The 24,348-nt window shown below is 39.6% G+C and overlaps 1 protein-coding gene across 1 annotated transcript in view; it reads right to left on the bottom strand.

Annotated features, from left to right (window-relative positions):
* The window catches only part of LOC149071648 (peroxidasin homolog), a 61,903-nt gene extending 46,774 nt beyond the window's left edge, over nt 1-15,129 (bottom strand). The window contains exons 1-3 of the mRNA XM_089247939.1: nt 14,785-15,129; nt 11,891-12,187; nt 2,078-2,222 (exon numbers count right to left, since the gene is read on the bottom strand). Coding sequence (XP_089104065.1) covers nt 2,078-2,222; nt 11,891-12,187; nt 14,785-14,887 — 545 coding nt within the window. The 5' untranslated portion in view covers nt 14,888-15,129. The remainder of the gene's footprint in view (nt 1-2,077; nt 2,223-11,890; nt 12,188-14,784) is intronic.
* Nucleotides 15,130-24,348: the final 9,219 nt, after the last annotated feature.

Below are 24,348 nucleotides of genomic sequence, written 5' to 3'. Positions count from 1 at the left end.
CCCTCGATGCTGACGTAATACTTGAACGACCCCTTTTGTGCCCCTTCAACACAAAATTAACCCCTTAAGCGTAGCTTATGTTTCATGAAAACCATCAAAAAAATTAACTGTTTTCTGTATTTGAAAAATTTGTTAGTTATTAAGTTCCTTAATGAGATATACAATTATTTATAATTTTATGACAATATTTTTAAGCTCTTACAGCTGTCTCAGGGAAAAGCTAACATACAGGAATTCTGCGCCTAAGTGTTGGTTATTCAATATGCAGATTATGTAAGACAACAACAAATTAAAAAATATTGCGATAATTATAGTAAACTAGCTACAATACCCGCACTCCCGGGTTTTCTTCAATTACTGGGAGGACTGAAAAAGTGACAAACCATTATAAAGGAATAAACTGCTACATAATACGGGCAGCATTAAAGAAGTGACAAACCATTGTAAAGGCATGAATGTCGGAAACGCATTTCTAGGGAACCATGGTAACCAAAGTAAACGTTACGATAGTGATTGTTGAGGCCCAGTAACCATTGTTGCCCGACAGTTTTTCGCCTATTTCGGACATTTGCCTAGCTGTGGTGAAATTTTAAAGTAGCCTATGGTTCAAGTCGGTTCTCGTTTGGTATATATGCAAAATTTGGCGACGACTGATCTAAAAGTGTAGATTTTTATAGAGAACATACGCACTGGAGACGGCCATAAGTTAGCAATGTCATAATTCCAAAGAAGAAGTGTAACGATGTCACGCGCGCGAATCGTCGAGATTATTCTAGAAGGTTTCTTTTACCTATATAAGTGGCTCCTGTTGAGCTGGATTCATTCGCAACGTCCGACCTTCAGAATTAGCGCATGCCTTTAGGGGCGGGACGCGTAAACTAATGAGCTTACCTATATAAGTGGTGTCACTAAAACGGCACTATGCCTAGTTGTTGAAATTGTATCGAGAAGACGAGATCTTCTTTGTCGATCGCTCGCTATTTGTAGGTTGCTTTCCGTCGAATCGCTGCTTGTAAATACAGTTGAATCCCATTATAACGAACTCCAAGAGACCGGAGAAATCACTTCGCTATAAAGAAATTTCGTTATAAAGGAATTCCGAGTTTATGCATTGTCCCTATGTTAGCTTATCCCGGGGGATTAGAAAAGTGTTCGTTAAAACGAGATTTTCGCTGTACCGGTATTCGTTAAAACGAGATTTTCGCTGTATCGGTATTCGTTGAAACGATATTTTCTCTGTATCGGTATTCGTTGAAACGATATTTTTGCTGTATCGGTATTCGTTGAAACGATATTCGACTGTATGTGCTGTCTATGGAAAAAAATCTGTGACGTCCTGCATTTTGTTTCTTCCTCTGTTCATTTCATGGACTTGCGAGAGGCATTATCCAGAACAATGTATTATTAAAAATATTGCCTCAAATGTGAGAATTAAAGTATATACGAAAATTTCCGGGCACGACGAATAAAAAAAAACGCAAACTATAAATTATAGCTGCGTTCATGCTATTCAGTGTATGGTTCAGTTCGACAATATCACGGGGGGCGACGAATACAGATCGACATCCCCCCCCCCACCATCTCCTCCTCCCCATGGAGAAATTCACCAAAAAACGGAAACAGTATTCTGAAAAACAGGGGGGGGGGGGAAGATCATTTTCTAGTTAGCATGTTTTTTATACTAAACGTGCTTTTTAACATTCTCCATGTAAACGGGACTCGTTTGTCTTGATACAAGGGGCCATTCAAGTATTACGTAAGCAGATTTTCAGCCGTTTTCGATCTTCTTCCCCCTTGTCAGCAAAAGCCAGCAAAACACTGACCCTCCCCCCCCCCCTCCCGTTAGCGAAATTTCGTCAGCAGCTTAGAGTATTTCATATCTTCAGAAAGGGGTGGTTGATGACGTAAGCAACCTTCAAACCCCCCCCCCCTTGTCATCCCCCCCCTCGATGCTGACGTAATACTTGAATAACCCTTAACACATGGCTATAGAATGATTATACTGAGGGTAAAAATCTGGTTATAAAATTATTAGAATTACTGGCATTATTATTCATTATTAGTGATAGAATTTTACCAGTGGACAGGTATGTCGTCGTCCTTAGCGGAGGTGCACAGTAGAGTAATGGTCTCGTTCTCCTGTAGTATCTGATCGTTGGAGGTCACTTTCCTCACCGACTTCTCTTCATCGCCGTCTTCATCGTCCTCTTCTAGGTCGTAATCTATATGCAATATTATCAGAAAAAACATTTAATTACTTGAAAATAAGTGAACATTTATTAGAGTCGTTACTCAGCGGTTTTCAAATTTTTGGCGTCGGTGGCTATCGAGTGATTATAATTTTTGCCTTTTCTTGGCAATCATTTACCCAATGTTCTCTTGCGCAGCTATCAATCACTATATACCAGGGGGTCTTAACCTTTTTTTAGCCGTGATCCAAAATCAGCAACAATATCAGCCTCGCGACCCATGTGACTTTGTTTTTCGAAATTACAGTGAAAACAGTGAGACAATAAGTGCATTTGTAACAGGACTGCAAGTGGATTTTGAAAACCCATCTTGGAAGCCCATGCCAATCAAATCTAGGTGGTGACCCCAGTGCCGTAACTAGCATTTCCTGTGCCCTGTGGGCAAGAATTTGCATTAAGGCCCCTTTCTGGCGCATTCTTGGGCACGGAATAGCCCATTTAGGCCCATCCTGCCCCCCCCCCTCTTCCAAGAGGGTCCTGTGAGGGTGCACCTGCCTAGTTAAGGCACTGGGTGACCATAGCACGAGTCCCTGACTTGGTGGAGTTTTACGACCCAACTCGGAAGCTCCAATGAATGAAGGCTGGGTCGTGATCCATAGCTCAAGAATCCCTAGCTGTAAGTGGATTTGTACGACCCTTCTCGGAAGACCCTGCGAATCACCTTTGAGTCAGGAGTTAGTTCAGAGTAGTTTCCCCATAGTTCAGTGTCCCAAGTTGTTATTGGATTTAGATAACGACCCATCTCGGGAGCCCTCGGCGATCCAAGTTTGGGTGGTGACCCATAGGTTAAGAACCCCTGCCATATACGATTAATTAAGATGGAAAAAATCATAAAATGGCAAAATAATTTACAATTTACACTTTGATCTTAGGCCGAGGAGCGATAAAAGTAAGATTAAAATAAGTTATATCCAAAAGTTTTCTTTGGAATGTTATGAAAATGACGTGTCACAGTGGGGTATGAAAGACTACAACTACGAAAAAATATAAATCTACAGCAATGCGAAAAATCGAAATAGTGAAAGAAATATTAAAAATCAAACGTAACATAATTTATTTGTCTTCCAATCAATTATGATAAAATTATACAAATTAGTTTATAATAAAATTACATATTTTACAATATTTAATAGAAAATACAGAGATAAAGAAAAAATTATATTTGAATTGACAAGATAGAACAGTTAATTCATAATGTGATGAGGGAAGTTGGAACAGGGAAGAGAGCATTAGCGCTAAAAGCTATCAAAACTTAAAATGTAAAAAAAAACTCAAAACAAACAAAAAAAAAATCGAAATGTTGAAAGAAATGCAAAAATCAAAATGATTAAAAAAAAAAATTAATCGAAATGGTGAAAGAAAAGCAAAAAGGAAAAAACCGAATGGTAGAAGAAATGTAAAAAAAAATCAACTTGTTGAAAGAAATGGAAAAAAGAATCGAAGATAGAAAAAAATTGAAATGATGTAAGAGATGAAAAAAAAAATCTGAACGCTGAAAAAAGTACAAAAAAATGAGAATGGGAAGGAAATGCAAAAAATCGATATGGTGAAAGAAACTCAAAGAATCCGAATTTTAAAAGAAATGTAAAAAAATCGAATTGTTGAAAAAAATGCAAAAAAAATCTAAAAAATACAAAAAAAATTGAAATGCTGTAAGAGATGCAAAAAGTATCTGAATGGTGAAAAAGTACAAAAAAAATGTGAATGGTGAAAGAAATACAAAAAAATCGAAATGTTGGAAGAGATGCAAAAGAAAAACTGAATGTGGTTAGAGATGCAAAAAGAACTGAATGGGGAAGAAATGCAAAAAATGGGAATGGTGAAAGAAATGCAAAAAATGGGAATGGTGAAAGAAATGCAAAAAATGGGAATGGCGAAAGAAATACAAAATAATTAAAAGGTAAAAAAAATCGAAATGGTGAAAGAAAAGCAAAAAGAAAAAAACCGAATGGTAGAAGAAATGTAAAAAAAAATCAACTTGTTGAAAGAAATGGAAAAAATGGAAAAAAATTGAAATGGTGTAAGAAATACAAAAAGATTTGAATGGTGAAAGAAGTACTAAAAATGAAAATAGTGGAAGTACAAAAAATGAAAATGATGGAAGTAGTACAAAAAATCGAAATGGTGAAGGAAATGCAAAAAATGGGAATCCTGAAGGAAATACAAAAAATCAAAATGGCGAGAGATACATGTACAAAAAATCAAAATGATCCAAAAGTAAAAAAAAATCAAAATGATCCAAAAGTAAAAAAAAATCAAAATGATCCAAAAGTAAAAAAAAATCGAAATGGTCAAAGAAACGTAAAAAAGAATAGAAGATGAAAAAAAAAAAAATGAAATGGTGTAAGAGATGAAAAAAAAAATCTGAATGCCGAAAAAAGTACAAAAAAATGAGAATGGGAAGGAAATGCAAAAAATCGATATGGTGAAAGAAACTCAAAGAATCCGAATTTTAAAAGAAATGTAAAAAAATCGAATTGTTGAAAAAAATGCGAAAAAATCTAAACAATGCAAAAAAAATTGAAATGCTGTAAGAGATGCAAAAAGAATCTGAATGGTGAAAAAGTACAAAAAAAAAATGGTGAAAGAAATACAAAAAAAATCGAAATGTTGGAAGAGATGCAAAAGAAAAACTGAATGTGGTAGAGATGCTAAAAAAACTGAATGGGGAAGAAATGCAAAAAATGGGAATGGTGAAAGAAATACAAAAAAATCAAAATAGCGAAAAAAATACAAAATAATTAAAAAGTAAAAAAAATCGAAATGATGAAAGCAGTATATACAAAAAAATCCGAATGGTAAAAAAAATCAAAATGTCGAAGGAAATGCAAAAGAATCGGAAGATGAAAGAAACACGAGAAATCAAAATGGCGACCAAATTACATGCTTGGTCAAAATTTGTACATGTCGGGCAACAGATTTGTCAGCCGTTGTGCATTAACATCCATGATGAATTTCTTGTTAATGATTAATGGCCGTCTTTAAGAAGGCAGCTCGTGATCGTCTACTAACTAATACTCGTTGCCAATCTTCGCAAAATCATTCGAGTGATATCACTTAAGCGGAATTGTTTCCAGTATCAAAATTGATGCTTTCCGACATTTTACATCCATTCACTTAGCGACGATAGAAATGTTTGATTTCAAATCGAAACTTGACTATCAGGTTGCATTTATAAACCACTCCTAACCACTGCTCCAACTGCACATGCTGAGTGTAGTCCTAATTTAATATTTTAATCCTTGAACATCCCCTTGCCGCTTTCGTGCATGCGCTCTCAGAATGGACACGAGACACTATTCCCCCGCTTAAGGTATACTGTATTTATATCGGGCAAAATACAATCTGAATGCACTTTGGCTGAACAATCTTGACCTTTGCGGTTAAGATTGCGGTCCAAAGGTTTCTATCGGCACTTCGGTGGTACAGTTCGTATAGCGTCTCCCCCGTAAGGGATCATTCAAGTATTACGTCAGCATCGGGGGGGGGGGGGGTTCGGATTTGCTGACTTTTGATGACAAGGAGGTGGGGAGGGGGATTTGAAGGTTGCTTACGTCATCCACCACCCCTTTTTGAAGATATGAAATATTCTAAGCTGCTGACAGGAGGGGGGGGGGCAAAAATGGCTGAAATCGTGCTTACGTAGTACTTGAATGGCCCCTAATGAGGAAATTGTCCCTTTGCGTTTTTGTATAGCTTATGAGTTCCGCTAAGAAGTCGAATTCACAGTAGCATGTCACCCACGCCCTCCCCCCGGATCAACACCTGTATAGACTGCTCTGTTGGATTCTGAAAGCAGTCACATTTTTCCCACCATATTTTCAGTTAACCCCCCCCCCCCCCCACGCTTATAAACTTTTGACAAGAAATTTGGATTATCTCTACCTGACGAACACGGCGATAAATCTGGTAGCCTCGTCCTAACCTAACCGTACGTTAGAGAGGGGGGCGAGGGCAGTGAGAAAAATATATATAAGGGAAAAGTATAATATGTACGATACATAAGTGAGTTTTTTTAGAGTCCTCTTTCCGCACTCACCCTACGTGTTCGCTTTCGCTCTTACACATGCATATAGTAGTAAGATACATTATATGCGTGGGAAAAAAATCATTAACCCTTGAAGCAGTTTTCAAACTTTTCCTGATCCGCATAATAACTGCTAATCACTAAACCTTCTATAAAGTGCCACCTATTTTCAAGAAGGATATTTTTCCCCGACCTCGGAAGCTGATAAATGCGCTCCCCTAACACAAAATAATAATTAAAAAAACAAGGAAGGGGGAAAAAAACTATATCGTTTTCTGTTACTTATGCTGTGAGCATAATCGTATACGACCTAGAAGGAAAAGGAAAAACATCCTTTCTCTTCACTTCCCTTCTGTTATCGGAATTTGAACAAAAGCTGACTCTGCCCACTGGCAGTTGATTGACAGGAAGAGGGGGGAAGGAAACATGCTATCAGGAGAAGAAAACCTACAACGGTATTTGGGCTCGGGGTTGAAATTTTGAGAGAGTTTTAAGAACCCGAAATATTTCGGAATTGCCTATATATATATATGTTAGGGTTTTTAATAACCCGAGATATCTAGGGATTGACACTGTAAGGGTTGACAGAGTAACAAAAAAAAGGAAGGAAAGAAAAAGCAACTTTAGTTGAAATATTGTTACCATAAAGAACTTTTTTGTTCTTTCTTTCTATATTTCAGAAGTGAAGTGAGTGAGACGTAATGATTGGGTATTTGTACCATTGCAGGCCTGTTGCTCTCTGCGGCGAGACCTTTTGATGGGGGAGATCGGCTCGCATCGTTCGCATCAATTCGTGACTCAAAGCAGTGCCGTCTTAAGGCACGGCCCGGGAACCTCAAGCGAAGAGGGGCCTCACAAAAATGAGATCTGGTTGAGATTTTCGAGAATGTTTGGTAGGGCCTCAGAAAAATCAATTGGCCCGGGGGCCCCACGATACTCTTAAGAAGGCCCTGACTCGAAGTTGGGAATCACAGAAAACCAACTTCAGAAGATCACCACTGCGGTGACGGTGGGTTGTTACCACAAAGCTTCGTGGTGGTGAAAAGAGAGGAAAGAAATCAAAGAGAACTTAGATTAATAAGTTCATTTCTTCGTATCTGAATTTTTTCTCTATGGCCCGACTATCTGTCATGGCTCCCATTTCCCACACTTGATTTCCACCCGTGGCCACCTTAAAATATCCCAGGTTTGGTAACCGCTGCTGCTCTGTAACACCAATACTTTTTTGACGAAGCTACCTCCACAAGAGAGAGCACACACGCAGTATTTTTGAATCGAAATCGGATTATGCAAATCAAGCGAAAATAAAACTCGAGAATCATTTCCCGAATTTCCGATTAGGAAAACAAAGACGGAACGAACGCGCGCGGATTTCCGCTCTGTACACAAAGAGCTCGAATACATAATAAAATGCCGGATGTGTGAACCTTGATGACGGATGTTCCGCACATACAGAGATCGAATGGATAAAATTAGCGACGGATGTTGTCCTTCACATTTGATTGAACATGATGAGGATTCAATAGATGAAAGACTTCCCCAAAAATTGTTTACGTCGTCGCTTACGTAAATAGATAATGTGTTGGGGTGGGGAGAGGGGGGGGGGGTCCATTTTCTTTTCTCGATGATTGTATTTGATGAAATTCTGTATCGATGTATCGAAATCGATTTCCCCGAGGAGAACTATTTCCGAGTAAAATCCACAATTATTAAATAGCTTTCCTGAAGCGCGTGGGAATCATCTTACCATGGAGACATGTGCTTGATGTATTAATTCCTCTCGAATATATTGAACTCAACTGCAACTCTGACTCTCGTGGATAGAAAGAGATAGAGTGGATTCCGGGAACGCAGTTGAAATTCTACGAAAACGCGCCATCTAGCGATAGGGCATTTTTGTGATGACGCGTTAGTTCATGTCTAGTTAGCCCCAAGAGAAGAGAAACCTCAGAAAAATGAATAGTATTTGAATTTTTCGAAAATTTGCCCAGTACAGCCTCCGAAAAATCACTCGGCCCGGGGGCCCATAATGCTCTCAAGACGGCCCGACTGTATGTGTTTATTAGGGGTTCTTAACCTATGGGTCGCTGCCAAAACTTGGTCGTAAGGGCTGAAAGCGCTCAAGTAAAATGGACAATTTATCGGGAGAAAAAGAACACCATGCATGCAAATGTAACCTGGGGGGGGGGGGGGAAGGGGAAGAAAAATAAGAAACCGTATGCAAATCTGCGTCACAGTGAATGAAAGAAGCGGGTGCCAGCCCTGTGAAGTTATTCCAGCGTGGAACCGTTCTAACAGTTGTAACGTACGTGATAACGGCGCACTTTAGTAATGCCTAAAAGCAAACACGCATTTCACTTACGGAACTGCAAACGGAAGTACCACAGAGGCAGCATGAATGTGCGGTGAGCGTTTCTCTCCCCCCCCCCACAGGCGGTTCTCCAATCCGAAAACATTTGCGCCTCGGCAGCTGCGAGAAACGTGATACTTCCTCACTTCACGGTCTGATGCAGGTCGTACAAGGACTGCTAGAACATCAGGTGTGAAAGACGATATTTTGTAGATGGTGGCAGATCAGCCAACTACAAGCACACCAGTTGTTGGCTTGATGTGCCACGTGTCCACACTTGTGTGCCACAATCCACGACATGGCGGATGCTGAAGCGCAAGAGGTTGCACCCATACCATTTTCAACGAGTCCAATCATTGAATGAAGAAGATCATGTTCGTCGCGTAGACTTCGCCCACTGGCTCTTACAGCAGAGTGCAGTACGTGCAGATTTTGCGGCAACTGTTCTTTTTTACGATTACGCGATAGTTCATTTAAAATACCCACAATATAAACATGTATGGGCGTCTGCAAATTCACATGCGCATTAGAGACACTTCTCAGTGTTTAGGCAGCAATCATCTTCAGTTCGATACTCAGTTCGTCCTTGTCAGAAAACTTTCCTGACACAGGGGTACAACAACAAACGGCGACTTGACCGCTGCAAAACATTGCTACCTCAGGGAGTCCCCGATGGCGGCAGGCTTGCTTTTTATACTAATCGAGGGGTTGGTACGCTAACCCCTCGATGAATATAAAAAACAAGCCTGCCGTTCGGAATCGGCAATAAATTGTAGGTCCCTGTCTAATTAGCCCTCGTGTGCAGAAAATGACCGTGGTGCGACAAAAATGATATGCCTCGAATATTCCAGTCTGTTCTTCTTGCATCACCGTTGGCGGTAGCTCTTTTCAGCAATTATTGTAAATTATTCATTGAAATTGCTTTTTTTTTTTTTAGCATATACGTTATTCTTGTGTATCCTCGGTTTTACTATGTTGCCCCCTGTGGCACGTTTGCGTTTCATGTCAGACCATGCATTCTATAATGAAAATTGTTAACTTTTGTGTGTACTACCACCTCTTAAAGTTTTTCCTGAATCACGTTTTAACATCAATTCTTTTGTGTTATACTGTCGGACTACAACTCGGAAGGGTTTAGTACCCCAGACCTCGAACGTGCAATTTCATTATAGCAATCAGCATTCGCCGCTCATATGATGGGATGGGGGGGGGGAGATCCCCGCAATGTCGCGACTGTTTTAGGGAGCGGGAGGGCCGCCCCCAACCCAACTCCCGCTATAGTGATAACGAAAAATATTTCCATGGAAAAGGGCCAAAAAAGAAGGGGGCCCTGTATTTTGCGGAAGTGTCCCCAAACCCCCACGTGCGGAAATGCTCAGTGCGTCCGTCTAAACACCGCTTTGAAAGAGTCACTGGGTAGACAATCAGGAAGGCAAGAAAGGTCTGCGTGGGGCCACTTTGGAAGGGTTATTATATAAGATCAGTAAATTTTTTTGTGGGGCCCTGGGGGCAGTGCCTCGATTGCCCTAGCCTAGTTACGACTTTGCTATGAACTGAATAATATTTCGCTCAGCGGGATCCACAGCTTTCATCTTATGTGCACAAAACGGGGGGGGGGGGGGGGGTCTGTGGAACGCAAAAAGAACCCATACTGTTTTCATGGATACCAAAGTTAATAAATAATTGAATATAAAATAAATTGTAATAATTTCCATGGAAAATACCAAGCGAAATATTATTCAGTTCATAGCAGGGCCGTAACTAGGCTAGGGCAACCGGAGCAGTGCTCCAGGGCCCCACAAAAAAATTTACTCATATTACATAATAACCCTTTCAAGGTGGCCCCACGCAGACCTTTCTTGCCTTCTTGATTGCCCCCCCAGTGGCTCTTTCAAAGCGGTGTTTAGACAGACGCACTGAGCATTTCGGCACGTGGGGGTTTGGGGACACTTCCGCAAAACATAGCCGCCCCCCCCCCCTTCTTTTCTTCTCCAGCATAAATAGCCTGAAGTTTAAAGGGAAGCTGTATCCACATGAAATTGTGCCACTGAAACCGAAAGAATTGTGCCAATTCTTATATAACTATGTCTATATTAATATATAAATTATAGTGAGCTTGCCCCATGCAACAGCACGGACAGTGAGCCACCATGACAAAATTTAAGCGAAATCGTTGATTAATAATTAAAAATGAACGATTTCTCTTTTATTATGTCGTAATTAATTAATATATATAGTAATAACGATATTTAATCGTTGCAAAAACTCTTGGATTTGGTATTACACTATAAAACGGATACTGAGTGGAAAGTATTCGTTTCATAGTGGAAAATAATACAAGTGATAATTTTTTTTTCTTGTGTGATATCATGTTTTTTTTTCATGTTGAAATAATTCAATTATGGCAAATTAATTTTTTTTCGTGGAATTTTTTTCTTATGAGTGCAAATTGTTTTTTCAAAGTGGATATGGCCCAAACTATAAAGTGTGGTTAATTTCATCTTCTTTTTGTGACTTAAGTAGTCTGACCATATTTGCTCGAGAAAAATACGTGAAATTTGGCTTGGCTTCGAAATACTGGAAAATACAGGACATTGTCAATAATTGCCAAAGGACGCTGAAAGTAAGCAAAGTCGCCAACTCGCGATAAAATTACAGAAAAGTCACCAATATCGAGGAACCTGAAGCGCCATTTGAAAAATTGCCAATAATTTTAAAAAAACATGGCTTTTAACGAATAAAAACGACTATTTGTAGTCGTAATTATCGTAATGCTATTTCTGAGTTGGGAAAGATAATTTTAATCTTTTATTTAAAGAATATAAATAAAGTTGGCTTCGTTGAAAATACGTGAAAAACCGGGACGCATGGTCACCCTAGACTTAAGCAATAATTAGCAGTTTTACTTATTTTCCGCACCATTTTTGGCGACAACTGGCAATTTCCCGTTATTTGGAAAAGTTACCCATTTCCCATATTTTTCTGGAGGAAATGTGGACAGAGACTAAACCAGGTCAGGAGAGATGAATTTCAACGTACAGTAAAAGCCCTCATAACGGACACCCCCCTCTCAAATGCGGTCACCCCTCTTTTGCGGCCAAATAATAATTTCTCATTGTATAGTAAAAGTATGCATTTCAAACCCCTAATTAACGATCACCCCCCCCCCCCTCTTTTACGGACGAATTTTTTTCCCTTCCCGACAGTGTCCGCAAAAGAGAGGTTTTACTGTACTCTGAAGGTAAAATATGAGCACCAACTTACCGAGTCTGAGTACTTTCAGATCGTGGTAATCTCGACTGTACCCGTTACACCTGTATTGGCCTTCGTGGTGCAACTGGGCTCCATTAACTCTGAGAACCATCTCGATGTGAAATGTGTCCAAATCTCTTCTTGATAGGATGTAACCGTGGTCGTTGTCTTTCTGTATGAGGTGGCCATTGATTGTCCACTGGGGATAGTCGTTCAAGTTCAAAACGCACCTGATGGTGAACGGGTAGCCTTCGTCCACGAGGTCTGGGCCGTGGTAGGACACGCCGTGATCGTGGAAAACCGTTGAACCTACGTGCGAGAATCAAGAATTTGTGTTAACGAAATGTGAAATTTGCGTCAATATTCCAAAAACAGCCATTCCCCGACTTACAAACGATCGACTCAGTCTATTAAAGGACTCGGGGCCGTAAGTGTGGGGGTAACTGTCCCGGGCGGAAAAATTTAGGGGGAAGTGGCAGTTTTAGGTGGGAACAAAGAACACCATATTACAAACTAGTACGTTTCGTCTCCGGTACATTTGGGCCCCCGGTCATTTCACCTGCCTTGACCGCGTGAGTTACGAAGTGAATGGGTGGGTGAGTGACCTAACCCCCTCACTCTCTGGGTCACTGTTTTGGTCACCATTTGCTCGCACACTCTCATAAATGGAAATGGATTTCATCGGGGTAGGACACGATGATCATGATGCCAATACACACGATGCATGCAAATATGCTTAATGCATATTAGATATGTAGCCTATATTGGATTGCTTGGCTCCAACGCTGGGGTGGGGGGGGGGGTTCCATGTACTCTATGTAGCTCACTCTTTTTGTCATTCACATGCTTGCACACTCTTTAGGCAGTGCCAGTTTGGCACATAGGAGAACGGGGGCGTTTGCCCAGGGAACACAAATTTCAGCCCCCGGAGAATTTATTTTGATGATAATCTCACATAATTGCTACATAATAATATTCTGTAACTATGCCTCAAAGAAAGCGATATGCAAAGAGGATCCAAAAATTCATGTTTGCCCAGGGCCCAAACGAGCCCTGTCTATAAGTCTATCTTTCGGGCATTCACACACTCTTGGTCACTCACTGGCTTGTCCCTCGATCTCTATGCTCAAGACAGATGGCAACAACAGCATGAACACAAAACAAGCACAATTCTGACAACATAAATAGGTTAGAGTCAAACATACACTCAGAACACTTACATTCCAACATGTACCAATTCGTTAGAAATTCAGTAGAGGAGTATGTACGGGTAACTAGTAGTAGATCACCATACTCATCTTACATAATAGCCCTTTCAAGGTGGCCCCACGCAGACCTTTCTTGCCTTCTTGATTGTCCACCCAGGGGCTCTTTCAAAGTGGTCTGTAGACAGACGCACTGAGCATTTCTGCACGTGGGGGTTTGGGGACACTTCCGCAAAACATAGCCGCCCCCCCCTTCTTTTCTTCTCCAGCATAAATAGCCTGAAGTTTAAAGGGAAGCTGTATCCACATGAAATTGTGCCACTGAAATCGAAAGAATTGTGCCAATTAAATTCGTTAATTCAATTTTTGACCCTTTAATCGGCAATTAGAAAATCACCAAAACCCCCCTCAAAATGCCACATCTTTATATCTTTTTTAATGAAGTAGGCTTTCTTCCGATTTGCAGCAGGTGCAAACTGGGGGGGGAGTATAGGTAAAAGTTTTGCATTCAGAAATCAAATTTGCAAAACATCCCGGATTGTCAATGCGGAAATAGGAGGCTTTTGTAGAGGCGAGATATCTCGGCATTGCCGTTTAAAGCATTAATGATATAATCAGCGATTAATAAAAACGATAATTAGTCGTTGCAAAAACTCTGTTTTATTTAGTATTTTCAAAGTGGAAAGTATCTCTTTTTATACTAGACCAGAGGTTCTCAACCGGTGCTCTGCGGCCGCTCGAGGAAAATGGAAAAAAACCAGTAAATTTGAAAAAATTATAAATATTTTTAAATAATAAAAATAATTCAGTAACTTTGATGAATAAATAATATAAAATAGGCCTACGTGGGGCTCCACCATAAAAATTATATACCAGAAAGGGTTCCGTGGATCAAAACAACGTTGAGAACCGCTGTACTAGACTATCTATAATACCCGACGCTGTCCGGGCCCCCCCCCCCCTCCCCATGTACTGGCAGCATATGCATATCCGAAACACATTGTTAAAGGAACCACGGTAACCAAAGTAAACATTCCGAAAAACATTGCTGAGGACCGGAAACCATTGTTGACCGACTGTTTTTTTTTTTTTTTTTTTTTGCTCATTTGGGGCATTTGCCTTGCTCTGATGAACTTTTAATGTAGCCTATCGTTCAATTTGGGCCCTGTTTGGTATGCAAAATTTGCCGACGATCGGTCTAAAATTGTAGATTTGTATAGAGAACACACACACAGAAAATCCATTATGCATATATAGATATATATATGATCCACACAAACATATACTCGTCTCTCACATATAAAATGCAGTAAATTCCATCTCTAAAATAGGTGAACAATGTGATTTGGATCCATCACAGCCCCATACAACTCCTACCCACTTAAGGAATGGATAAAATAAAATATAGGAAGGAAAATAGAATATGGGGGGGGGGGACAATTTTTTAAGAATTGGGCTTGGTTGTGCGTAAATGCCCGTAAATTACACTTGTAAGGAAATGCCATTGTGCGTATCTGTCACCCAAAGCGTTCAAAGCAATGTAAAAACAATGAGTTTTAATTGTTTTCTCATTTAACACCGACCTTACTGAAATCTTTCCAAAGACCCGCAAGGGGTCCGTGGCTCCCCCCCCCCCTTCGGGTTAAGAACCCCAGGGTTAAAATATACTTTTACATCAACTCGTCTCTCACATATACTCACCATTACACGGTGATGACGTGATGCACAAAACCAACAACATCCAGCTCACAGCAGCAGCAACGCGATTCAAAAGCATGCGACCGACGGATGCCATCATCGCCATGGATCCACCTCTACTTTTCGAACTGTTGTCTCTCTTGTTGAAAAAACACTTTTGGGGAAAATCTCCGAATTTCTATTTTCTTCAGCCTTATCAGAGAAATTCACTTGCATCAGAGGAATTCGGTTCCTTTCTTGGAGAAGAATCTCGGCGGAAAATATGGCGTTGAGATGGTGAAAGTATTTTTTTAGAGACTCTCGCGGTGATTCGTGTGAAGATCACAAGGGGAGCTCCATATCACTCACACACATCCTTTGCTCAACTCGAGTGAGGAGAAAAGTTGTATTTAAAAATAGTTCCTCTGTGGTTGCTTTAGGTGTATATAGGAGAGGAGCACAGAGAGAGAAAAAAAATACTCTCTTTTTCTCACCTCTTTTCTCTCTCTTCTTGAAACCCTGACACACAAGTTGGCAGAAATCATAAACAGTGATTTTTATTCCCATGCTTGTACAGTCAAACTCGGTTATAACAACATAGGTGACGTTAACCTCTCTATGGTCCAGGGTATATTTGAATATACATGGCGGGCAAAAAGTCCGTAGAAACTTGATCCCCCAGCACTATGTTTTTCTCAAATAAGTACATGGGTATTAGTGAGTGGCCAAGGTCTTGCATGGGGCAAGTGAAGCCCAGAGCCCCATGGCCTTGGAGGCCAAAATTTGAACATCATGACCAGGGCCGTCATTTCAACTTTTCCATGGAGGAAACGAACATGTACTTAATGTATGTATATATATATACAGGGTGGGCAAAAAGTCAGTTGAAACTTTAAAAATTCATAAAAACCGGAAAAATAACCGAAATAAACGATTTACAGGGTTAGCATCGCTTGGTCACTGGAATTTTTTTAAGACGGGAAAAAAAAACAGCAGATAGGTGGCACTGACGTACACAAGTCAAATAAAAGATATGCAAATACCGAACATAATGCCTCAAAATCGTTTATTACATCGGTATGTGTTCCACATGACCACCACAGGAGATGACACATTGCAGGCGAGTCACAAATCCAGCAACGGCAGAATGCAGCAAACCATACACGGTTTACAGCGGTGAACTGATTGTGGATTAGGAGCGCAAGTTCTGATAACCGTCTCATTTGCATATTTCCACCGAAGTCGCTCGTACCAGCGCCACCTATCGGCTTTTTTTTCCTGTCTTAATTCCCGTGACCTAGCGATGCAAACCGTTTTTTATTTCGGTTATTTTTTCGGTTTTTATTCAATTTTTAAAGTTTCTACGGACTTTTTGCCCACCCTGTACATGGCAAATGCATGGTCAAAAAACCCATTGCAGGTATCCTTCGCTATAACGCGATTTTTAAAAGTGATATTAGGAATGCCAACTGCAAAATTCGGCTTGGAGTTCAACTTTTGTCCTGGAAATGGGCTTGTAAATTGAAGATATATATACAGGATGTTGCCTTGAAGTGGCGACAAACTCAGAAGGGGGGGGGGGTGATATTAGGCATCGAGAGAAACAAAAATTACCATAGAATATGGTGTTGCAAACCACGTTTAGTCGGTGAAAATCGCAAAAATACTTGTGAAAGTTGTGACGTCGAGTGGGACAAAAAGGCCAATAATAAGTAGGAAAAACATTTATTTGATAGCGTGATTACAACACAGCCTGTGCAGCACAGTTCAGTGTCAGAGAGTAGACGAAGAGAAATGATTACAGGAGATTTTGTACTTATTATTGTACTTTATTTTTACACCACAGGCTGTGTTGTATTCACGCTGTCAAATAATTGTTTTTTTTTTCTACTTATTATTGGCTTTCTTGACGTCACACCCTTCATAAGTATTTCTGTGATGGTCTATGGCTATTTTTGTTCCTAATATCACCCCCGACTTCTTAAATATAAAGCTTTATATTCGGTCGGTCCTCGTCGATTTCAAAAAAGATCTGTCAAATTTTGGACCTGGTTTTGGCGTATGTGAAATAAATTGCCATATTTGTTTTTGGTTCATTTATCTACGATATAAAAAAACAAAATCAAAATAGCATGAAGCTCTAGGGTTAGAGCCCTGTCACCTCCCACCCCGGCCTTTCGTAGTATGATGTCGACTAAAGAGGGCTATTAAGACAGTTACCGGTCAGCTATTCAACTGCAATGCTGTGCAAATGCACGAGCAACACATGTGGAGAAACAAACAAATGTCTACTTTATTCTCAGCTTTCTTTATACATGGGTTGCTTTCGCCTAGAACTCTTAATACCTTGTTGCGAATTCGGCGGTATTCCGATTGCTATCTGAAAGCTACGTATGAACGGAGATGAAAAGTCTTTGTCCCTTTTATGCCTTACACCAATTTTCCTATCTCTCAGTACAGAAAATGGCCTCTGAAGTTCACGAATAAACATAAAACAATGTCGAAATAGACATTTACGGCATAAAATTATCAAAAAAAACATTTTCACCAAAAAAAAGTTTGAAAATAGGCAAAAAAAGGCATTTTGCCTGACTATTAGTGGCATTTGTGCCGCAATAGGTGCCTTTATACGTAGAAGGACTTAAAGTGGATTTTGAAGACTCATTTGAAGTTTTTGGGCCATGACTCATACATCAGGAATTATAGGTTACAAGCGATTCGTGTGCCCTGTGTGGACCTGTCAACCCCCCCCCCCCCTTTCCACGAATCAAGTGTTTCAGACGTCCCCCATAGTTCAAGAATCCTTGCTGTAAATGAATTTCTACGACCTATCTCGGAAGCCCATGCACCCCGAATTTGTATCCATAGAAGCCCCAATTTGTAGATAACGATCTCTATCGCAGCATTCGATGTCACAAATACAAACCCCATTTCCATGTACAACAGAACCTCTAAATAGCAGACGTCCTTCGGATGTCAAGGGGGGAAAAAAAAGTGTCCGCTTAGCGGGAGTGACCGTTAATAGATAGGTAAACTGAAACCAGTTGACGTAATATTTATTCCTGTCATCAATTCGAGATTATTTCTTTCATCCATTCCAGAATTAATCGTTTTTCAAGGTCTTCAAACATTTTCTGAAAATGGACGGGCTAAGGGGGAAAATTTTTATATGGGCACCTTATCCTAATGAACCGAATTAGAAAGTTGTTGTTCTCTCTCTTCTGAAGCCAACAAAAAAAATTCTGACTTTCAATGCGCAATATTCACCGAGATATTTGAGTTCGAAAATCGGAGAAAAGTTGGGAAAGAACAGTATAAATGAAAGAAAGAAGCGTTGTGTTACCCGTTAGTTCGTGCCAAGCATCTTCAACCCGTTGCTAGCGAGCACCGCGGCGCTTCCTGAAGTACCCAGAGTGCTCCGATTTCGTGCTCGCGAGCACTTGATCAACGTTCCAATTAAGCATCTTGTACTAAATGCATTCACGGATTGAAGCATTGAAATCATCCTTATTCCATGCATTCGTACGTCAAACTTGCAGAAAGGGTGTTCTTTTGATGATGGGTGCAAGGGCAGTGCTCGAGACTGGGAAAAGGTTGGAGACCTCGTGTTTATGCTGTTATTTCCCAACTTTTCTCCGATTTTCGAACTCAAATATCTCAGTTAATATTACGCTTAGAAACTCAGAATTTTTATTTATTTATTTTTTTGTTAGCTTCAGAAGGGACAGGGCAATCACTTACGTTTTTCAGGATACGGTGCCCATATGAAAATTTCCATTTTTATTTTGTGAAACACTGTATTTTCAATCTTAAAATTGGTAAAAAGTGATTTTTGAGCATTTTAAGCATTTTTCAAAGTTCGAATCATTTCTCTACAATTTTATGAGATGAGCTGCCGAATTAGGACTTATGGAACACCCTGTGTACAGGCCGTCTAAACCAGTGTCTCTCAACCGCCGGGCCATGACATCGATCAAACCGGGCCGTGAATGGTTCATCGTTTCATTTTTTCCCGTTTATATCAATCATGTGTATGACCGGTCTTCCCACTCACGAGAGAAAATCAACCGGGCCGCGGGCTTCCAAAGGTTGATAAGATAACCACTGGTCTAAAAAGTATCACGGGGAACAAGGGCAAAAGTCTTCCGGTACATCAAGCGGATGTGTAATCAGCTACGGGATCCCGTATTTTAGATGCGTACATCTGGGTGCAGTTTTGAATGAAATGATTTCAGCTCAGCTCTTGGATCAGTAAGCCCACCACCTCAAAACCCGGCACCAAGTGGCACAGTGACTAGAATACACTAGCCCGTGTTACCATTGCCACGACGATGTTAAGTGTAAGTGGCTGAGCAACTGACCTCCAATGATGCGAGAGATATTCGAGAACACAAAGGGTTCCCGACTCGACCAGCCAAGAGGTCAAGAAACTCGGTACCTCGTTGATCCGAAGAGCTGAGCCCCACCTAACCGAGAGGACAACTAGACACAAAAACGCCAAACGAAAACATCGGGGGAAATCCTCCCAAAGCTACCTAACCCATGTAAGGTACACCCAAGCCCAAGAAACTGTTATACTTACTTCAGCCTAGGTTAGACCTCAAAGAGATAGGCCTTTCCTTGGAGGCCAGACGCGAACGCGTCTTACCGGAGGGAAAACAGTGATTCGAATGATCTTCAACAGACGCTTCAATACTACAGAAGCGCATTGTAAGATTTTACTCAGGATCGAGAATGAGATATCCATTCGTTGAATAACATTGTTGCTGTCATCTGTTAGATGAGTGATTAGCACTCGAACCCGAGCTTTATCTCTTTTTATTTACTGGAATAAGCTAACCCAGGGGTTCTTAACTTTTTCAGTCACATCCCAGAATCTACAAGATCAGCTTTTGCGACGCATGGGACTTTGCTTGTTCTTCGAAATTAATGAAATCTGTGACGAAGTGCATTTATAATAGACTGTAAATAAATTTGTACGACTCGCCTATAGGAAGGTCCTGCGAATAAAGTTTGGGTCGTGAACCATAGCTCAAGAATCCCTGGCTATAAGTGGATTTGTACGACCCATCTCAGAAGCCCCGATACGCAGGGCCATGAAATCTGTAACGCCTACCTCTTCTCTTGGGCCTGCGTGAGGACCCATGCGTTACGACGGCACTGCCTGTAAATCAAGTTTTAGGTTGTGACCCATAGCTCATAAATCCCTGGCTATAAATGGATTTGTATGACTCTTCTCGGAAGCCCTTGCGACTCAAGTTTGGGTCGCGACCCATAGTTAAGAACCCCTGCCCTAGTGTAATTGGTGAATTCGATAAATATGGAAAAAAAATCCAAATGAGTCTAGTATGTGCAATGAATGTAGTCGGACCCCGATATAATGATAACAAATTTTACTACCAATCCCTGATATAATGATACAATACATGTATGAATTGCCATGCATAGTATAACATATGGTACGATTTATCATGTTTACCAATGCAACGCTCGAGTATTATGTATAATCACGAAGGTAAAAGTGATAATTTTGTTAGTGTGTTATTATTAAAGTGTACTTATTAAATTTACCAATGACGCTTGGGTACTATGCATAATCGCCAGTAAAAGTGACTAATTTAGGGAAATTTATCAAATTTACCAAAATGCTAGGTAAATATGCATAATAATCGCATTCATCACATTTACCGTAACATTTATATAGCTAAATAGTAAATCCTTTCATGACGAAATACGTTAAATTTGATGATTTAGCTGAGACAAATAAGAGAGAAATTCTCAGATACAACTCACCAGGACTCACTGATGAACAACGTTTGGTGACACATCGACAATGCCATGAGAAATTCAATCAAAAAAAAAAAAGCAGTTTCAGTGAAACTAGAATTTTCATATTTGCGGAGAAATGTGCGGAATTCTCTGACTTCCACTACTAAAGTGTTTATAAAGAAATGAAGAATGTTACTTGTCAGCCGAATCTTGACTGTTTCATTAAGAAGAGTTGTTATCAGCCTGTCTCATACCAGGCTGTTCATTAAAGAAAGCATCCACACACGCACTAGAATCAATCAGAAGTAGTGAATTTCTATTCTATTTTCTCGGACTCCCGAAAAATTCTTTTATCTCCCAAATTTCGCCCGTAATTCCCGTAATTATAAAAAATCCCTACATTTAGGGGGAAAAAGTATTCCCCAAGAATTTACCCGAGGGAAAAAAAACTGGTGGTTCATAAGCGTTGTGTAAATTGTTGCTATTTCGTCAAATCACAAAAAAAATATTTCATTTTCGGGGAGAAAACACAAAATTAGCCAATCAGCAAGCGTCAATCCGGCCTTTCGAAATCCAAGATTGCCACGATCTATCTGCTTTATCCGTATGTCCCGTTTCGAGCCCGACGGGGATTTTTTGGTTTGCGAGATTTGATTTTTGAGAGTAATAATGACAGGTGATTTAGCCTGACCAAGGACTTTAGCGTACTGGTTGGCCATGATTGACGATGGCTTGAACGGTCTCACGGTTTTTCCAACGGGAAAATATCCCTAAAATGTTTCTTTTACTAATGAAAACTCCCTAACATGTTTTAAAAGATCCTTTTACATTTATTGGAAGAATTTGGATCCGCGCGAAAACCTCCCGAATTCTCATTCTCCAAAATTGGCAGCTATGAAAGATAGTATCTTTCCCATGTTAAATTCAACTCGCTTTACGCGGTTTCGTCTTACGAAACTATTTGCAGAAACAATTAATCGCGTAAAGTGAGAGAGACGGCTACAATTCACAAAATATGGACTTTTGGAGTCTGAGAATGCTACCGTATACATATAGGTTTTTGCTGCGCAAAAAAAAGAAAAAATTCCGCAATTGTTTAACATAGCATGTTATTTTGTCATCCCGCACAACTATCGGAATTCTGTGCACAGATTAACATAACAGGTCTATACAGGTGAAGTAAAAGACGATATACGTCCTATTCTGGAGGGAAAAAAAATTAGAGGGCATATTCATTATAACGCAATTCATAAATTAAGCAAATTATCTTCATCCCTGTCTCTAGTACAGATTAGGCATTAAAATAAACTTCATTAGAGAAATGGGAAAAGGGGAAAATCCTGGAATATATACATGTATACTGGTCATGTTAAAGCTCCTTGAAAATCAGGCTGATTCACACACCATCGTACCGAGCGAAAGTATAACTTATTATCGTGAAAAAAAAATTTAAGGCACTTGGAGAGGTGGGCGAACTCGTCATCCTCCATTTTGGAATGGCAAAACCAGTTGCTTATATAAAGTGACGTATAATCGTAAAAAGCAATTCGGGAACAGCTACGCGATAGCACTGACGTCACACTGGCTCAAAGAAATGGTGGATAAGCCAGCATGCGTTTTCCAGGAACCCAAGCCAGCTGCTGTTCCCTATTCAAAGATAGAGATCGACGAGTCCGCTCCCCCTTTCTAGCACCTTAGGTCATGTCACTGAGCAAGCTGGAACTGTCAATCATGCAATAATGGTCTTTTTTTCAACGTTGGGTATAAATATAAAAACAGAGTAGCATTCCCTGGTTGTGATCAGTTCCAACCGTAGGAATTTCTTGGGAAAACGACATGGGAACAGAAACAGAAGTGACGGAAAATTTGGCGTTATATCCGAGAGGGTTGCTTTTCATCGACGTTATAAGCAAGGTTCATTAACATTATTCTCCATGGGAATCAGCCCGAACCACCGATCGTTGACAGACGAGGCATCGTAACAACCGAATTTGTCCGGATTCTTAGCACTTTTTTTATCACTAGGATGTTTCGCACTCAAAATTTTAATTACGACACCTCAATTTGATGACTCATGATTTTAAACTATTTGTTTGTATTATCACAATAATAATAATTTGGGTTGAGACGATGTCATCGACACAATCTCAACTTGAATATGTCACTGGCACTGTTTTCGAGGAGGTCGAGACTGAAAAACAGGGCGACTATGGCTGTTTTGTGTCTAAAAGGATTAGAAAATATAACTGATGAATGGAATAAACAGGCTCTGTTTAACTTTGTGGTTTCGGTTACCAATTTTCAGTTCAGTTTCTATTTAAATTTTTTAGACGATGTAAAACTGCCCTTAAAACGAAAGATTAAGAGGCGGCTTCATTTCTTTATGCAAGATTTAACATTCTTAATTGATATTAAAGAACATTCGAATGACTTGAATAACAAAATTCCAGGGAAAGATCAACTAACAACACACGGGCAGGTTTCAGGTGCAAATTGGATTTGTTTAGAACCCATTTCAAAGAGAATATTTTCAATTACTTCCCTATATGTCAACAACGTTGATCAATAAAGATTCATCATCAAAGTTCTACTTGTTTTATCAATATTGTCCAATCCCAAAATAGAAGAGATTACAAAAGGTTTCGAGGAAATTCAAAGATTTTTCAAGACTTTATTTACGCCTTTTTTAAGCTTCATTCTCTTTTAAAATGGAAAAATCTTAAAAATTTTAAAAATGGAAAAACAATGAAAAAAAGAGTCTTATTTATCTCAAATGGAACTAATTGATTTTCAGAATGATTCCATTATAAAAGAGAAGTACGGAGAAATCGATGTTCTAATTATATTAGATCAAAAATACGTAGGAATGAAAGTTTGCAGCGAAAATTCTATGAAAACATCTATTTAAGGAACAATTATTATTAATGATGAAAAACAACAACAAAAAAAAAAAAGATCCCAGATCAAGATTAACTTATACCATTTTCTGCCATGATTAAAATTCGTATGCTTTGGATCTTTGAATCCAAATTTTAGCATGATTCTTAGTGAAAAACGGTGTCGAATGTAAAAGGAAAAAAATTAATTTATGACAAGTTACAAAAATTACTCGAATTATACGAAGACCGGATTTAAGAATCATCCGCTTATAAGAATCAAAATGGCTGAAACACACGAGATTCTTATAAGCGGGGGCTACCGCACGTTAAATTGTGATCTTGAATGCGTAAAGCATTAGCCAATACCGTAAATCGGCATCGCCAGTTGTCACCAAAAACGATGCCACAGGCTATTAAAATCACCAATTGCTGCTGAAATTGTGGAAAATGAAAGGGTTACTGGAAATCGCAGTGAACTGAAATGTAGTTTACTGAAAAAGAACGTTAAACACGAGACATGCGTGAGATGAATATTTGTATTTTTGACCATAATTATCGTAATATAATTTATAAATTGCAAATATTTTTTCTTCCTTTTCCCTTATTAAAGTAAAGGTGACAAATTCAAATATTCTTGGGATATATGGTCACAGAAAAGGTACTGTAAATTAGTACTCCGTCGTATTGGGTCAAACATTTCACAAAAGGTCAAAAATGATAAATAAAACTTTTATTTATTTTTTTGTTTATTTTAACATTCAGTTAGATGTCTGAGCTTGACGCTTTTGTAAAATATCTTATTTGCGAGGTCGAATTTCGGACAGGCATACTGGAGGCACATTTATGGTTTTTCCGCCAGTAGGCCATATGAATTTTGCCGCCCTTTTCCCAATTTCTAGTCTAATTTTCTTGACTACTCTTTCCTCGAATTTGACACCCT

The sequence above is a fragment of the Pholcus phalangioides genome, unplaced genomic scaffold, assembly GCF_987345545.1.
Source record: "Pholcus phalangioides strain wild (caught in Gottingen) unplaced genomic scaffold, Ppha-v1.0 ptg000018l_1, whole genome shotgun sequence".
Lineage (NCBI taxonomy): Eukaryota > Metazoa > Arthropoda > Arachnida > Araneae > Pholcidae > Pholcus > Pholcus phalangioides.
The sequence above is the reverse complement of the archived record's forward strand: the minus strand, read 5'-3'. Positions and strand labels throughout refer to the sequence as shown.